The sequence below is a fragment of the Colletotrichum aenigma genome (genome assembly GCF_013390185.1).
Source record: "Colletotrichum aenigma strain Cg56 chromosome Unknown KSG_Cg56_contig04, whole genome shotgun sequence".
Taxonomy (NCBI): domain Eukaryota; kingdom Fungi; phylum Ascomycota; class Sordariomycetes; order Glomerellales; family Glomerellaceae; genus Colletotrichum; species Colletotrichum aenigma.
This window is the reverse complement of record NW_023500910.1, coordinates 4697461-4701239: the sequence shown is the minus strand read 5'-3', so window position 1 is coordinate 4701239 and position 3779 is coordinate 4697461. Positions and strand designations below refer to the sequence as shown.

At 59.9% G+C, this 3779-nt stretch overlaps 1 protein-coding gene across 1 annotated transcript; it reads left to right on the top strand.

Annotated features, from left to right (window-relative positions):
- Positions 1-1975: 1975 nt before the first annotated feature.
- dapA-3 (Aspartyl aminopeptidase) lies at positions 1976-3513 on the top strand (the record flags this gene model as incomplete). The annotated part of the gene is made up of 2 exons (XM_037322338.1): positions 1976-2033; positions 2090-3513. The coding sequence occupies 2 exons, from the start codon at positions 1976-1978 to the stop codon at positions 3511-3513; spliced, it is 1482 nt and encodes a 493-aa protein (XP_037178860.1).
- Positions 3514-3779: the final 266 nt, after the last annotated feature.

Here is a 3779-nt window from a genome sequence, read left to right as displayed (position 1 = left end):
GACGGCCCTGTAGCTCTTAGCCCACAGCCCGTTGCCGCGGGCGAACTGTGTTTGGAGCTGGGTTGACGGGAAGATTTTTGTCTCTGCAGCGTCGTCGATATATGAAGGCTCGCGTGAGGATGGGTTCAATGGAGGTTTTCCTTTGGGGGAGGGGAGCGAGGTTGGCAGGGGGGCTTGTGGAGACAGATGTTTCCCAGCTGGCCTGTCGGTTTGAACCTTTGGGGGCGAGAGTTCCATCAGAACCGCTGTCGGCTGCCACCTTCAAAGTCATCTTACAGACAGAGATCTCTGTTCCCCCTTTGGCGAGATGAGATTCGGCGACCCTTGGGGGGAACCGGCGACGACGAACGAGCGCTGTCGATGGTGCCCGTCGCTGTGCTGCGCTGCTTGCTGCTTGGCTCTTGGGGTGGGGAGTGCACAGACAAGCAGCTGCAGGGCATCCCCAAAGGGGGGAAGACGTCTCTTGGGGTCACGCCAATGAGCTTGGCTCCCCCGACGGGTACGGAGCTGCGTTGCTGTCTGCTGCGTGGGAGTCGGGGGAGACAGGGCCGACGAGAGTTCACCATGTGCTATGTTGTCGTGTACATCTGACATTTACAGCAAGCGCATCCATAGCAGTTTGTTGTCTTTGATGGTACATCTTGCCACCAAGACAGGTTTCCGGATACACTCTCGTCCAAGGCGAGAAGAAGGACGAGGAAGAAAGAGGAACAGGGCAAGGGGCGTTGACAAGTGTTGATGGATGCTGGTGCTGCTGCTGCCATCTGTCTCTGGTGCAGGGTGCGGGCCAGTTTGGCTGGCGTCTGTAAGTGGGTGTCGTCAAGGAATCCCCTGGGATCTGCAGAACATGGGAGGAGGGGGGGTCATTCCGTATCTGTCGTGCTGCAACGCCAGGGTGACAAGGGTGTTGTTGGTCGACTTTGCCGCCACGGATGTTGAGAGGTGTGGTGCTTGTTCTCTGTGGACGGGGGTTTTACCAGGGTCCATTCACATCAATTGAGGAGGATGAGAGGGGGCCCACGGGGGGAGGAGGCTTCAGGAGCCGAGGAGGGCGAGACGTGACGGAGAGAGAGAGAGAGAGAGAGAGAGAGGGAGAGAGAGAGAGAGAGAGAGAGAGGGAGAGAGAGAGAGAGAGAGAGAGAGAGGGAGAGAGTTGTTTGCACGAGTTGTTGGCGATGTGAGTCGTCGGTCGAAGAAGTAGAAGAAGAGTGTGTGGTCTTCTTTCGTGGCCTTGCCATGCTGGTCCGTCACCCACCTAGTGGCGATCGATGCTGACCGTCTGCCCAAAAGTCACGGCTACTTACTCGATGTCCCCTACGTGACCTTGCCTGGCCTTGCGCTCCCGACTACGACTAGTTGTGCCATGGATGCGCATGCTGCCTTACCTTAAGGCGTCTTAGCTCAGCTTCATCGAGTACCGATACACCTTGGGGGCGCTGAGGGAGGGCACCCACGACTCGCGGGTACGTATCTTTCTTGGAGAAGGAGAAAGAGAAAGAAGAGAGAGAGAGGCAGAGAGGACGGTGATTCTTTGGTGCCCCAGCCAGACAGCCCAGCCCAAAACCCCCAATCCAATCCCCAAGCAACGCCAGAGCCGGTGCGCGCGCTCCACCTCGTTCCTTTTCGGCAGGTGAAGGAGACAATCCCAGCTTCGGCGCGGATCAACGTCGGGTTGCCTTTGACGACATGCGATAGCGATAGTCGACGAGCTTCCCCTCGTGACCAGATAGCTTCCAGATCCCCGACTTGCAAAGAAAACGAAGAGAGCAGAGGACGAGGCAGACCAGCAGCGTTCCGTCTCTGCAATCGATCCGTGTTTCTCTTGTCCTGCAAACCCTAAATGCTCCCGGTTACATCTTATTTGTGCCGAAGCATTCCCAGACCGAACACCGCCAACCCCACCATCGCCATCGCCAGAATCACCGTGCTACGACCCCTCCAACCACGAACCCGTTTCTCGACCACCTCCCGCACAATGGCTCCGCCCCAAGCTGCCCTCGACTTTGTCGACTTTGTCAACGCCTCTCCCACACGTAAGAATTGCATCCTACCCCACAGACAGTCGCAAAAGCTCACACCCCGCTTCCAGCCTACCACGCCTGCGCGACCGCTTCGAAACTCCTCGAGAAGGCCGGCTTCACAAAGATCAAGGAGCGCGACTCCTGGAACTCGACCCTCCGTCCCGGCGGCAAATACTACCTCACCCGCAATGGCTCCTCCATCGTCGCCTTCGCCATCGGCAAGAAGTGGAAGCCCGGCAACCCCGTCGCCATGATCGGCGCCCACACCGACTCGCCCTGCCTGCGCATCAAGCCCGTCTCCAAGAAGAACAACGTCGGTTTCCTGCAGGTCGGCGTCGAGACCTACGGAGGCGGCATCTGGCACAGCTGGTTCGACCGCGACCTCTCCATCGCCGGCCGCGTGCTCGTCAAGGACGGCGAGGGCAACTTCGTCCAGAAGCTGATCAAGGTCGACAAGCCCCTGCTGCGCATCCCCACGCTGGCCATCCACCTCGACCGCAGCTCCAACTTCGACCCCAACAAGGAGAGCGAGCTGTTCCCCATCGCCGGCTTGGCTACCGCGGAACTGAACAAGGGCGCCGCCAAGCCCGAGGACACGGACGACTCCCAGGAGGACTTCAAGCCCCTCAAGGCCATGACGGAACGCCACCACCCGCACATCCTGGACGTCATCGCCGCCCACGCCGAGGTCGAGCCCGAGGCCGTCGTCGACTTTGAGCTCGTCCTCTACGACATCCAAAAGTCCTGCCTGGGCGGCCTGAACGACGAGTTCATCTTCTCCGCCCGCCTCGACAACCTTAACATGACGTACTGCTCCGTCGAGGGCCTCATCGCCTCCGTCAAGGACGCAAACGTCCTCGACAACGACACCACCATCCGCCTGGTGACGTGCTTCGACCACGAGGAGATCGGCTCCACCTCCGCCCACGGCGCCAACTCGAACCTCCTGCCCGCCGTCCTGCGCCGCCTCGCCTCCCTGCCCGGCAGCCGCGACACCGCCTCGGACGGCTCGTACGTCGCCGTCTCCTCCCACGACGGCGGCGACTACGAGTCCACCGCCTACGAGCAGACCCTCTCCCGCTCCTTCCTCGTCTCCGCCGACATGGCCCACTCCGTCCACCCCAACTACGCCGGCAAGTACGAGTCCTCCCACCAGCCCGCCATGAACGGCGGCACCGTCATCAAGGTCAACGCCAACCAGCGCTACGCGACAAACTCCCCAGGCATCGTCCTGCTGCAGGAGTGCGCGCGCCTCGCCGGCGTCCCGCTGCAGCTCTTCGTCGTCCGCAACGACTCGCCCTGCGGCAGCACCATTGGCCCCATGCTGAGCGCCAAGCTCGGCGTCCGCACGCTCGACCTGGGCAACCCGCAGCTCAGCATGCACTCCATCCGCGAGACGGGCGGCAGCGCCGACGTCGAGCACGCTATCAAGCTGTTTGAGAGCTTTTACGAGCGGTTCGGGGAGCTGGAGGAGAAGATTCTCGTTGATTAGGGTTTGCTGGTGTGCTGGTGTGTGAGAATTTAGTGGCGTTGCGGTGGCGTGGTGTTGGTTGTGAGAATACAAGTTTATTTCGAACAGTTGGATCGCGGTCGTGTGAGTTTGATGTGAAGATGACCCCGGAGATGTGCTCGATATTGGCCGTTATATTTCGTCCTGCCAATCTCGTCGCTTCTCATGAATTTGTGACGGAGACCTTTTCATCTGGACATTGTTGATGAATATGACCTGAACAACTCCCTGAATTAAGTCTCCGAATC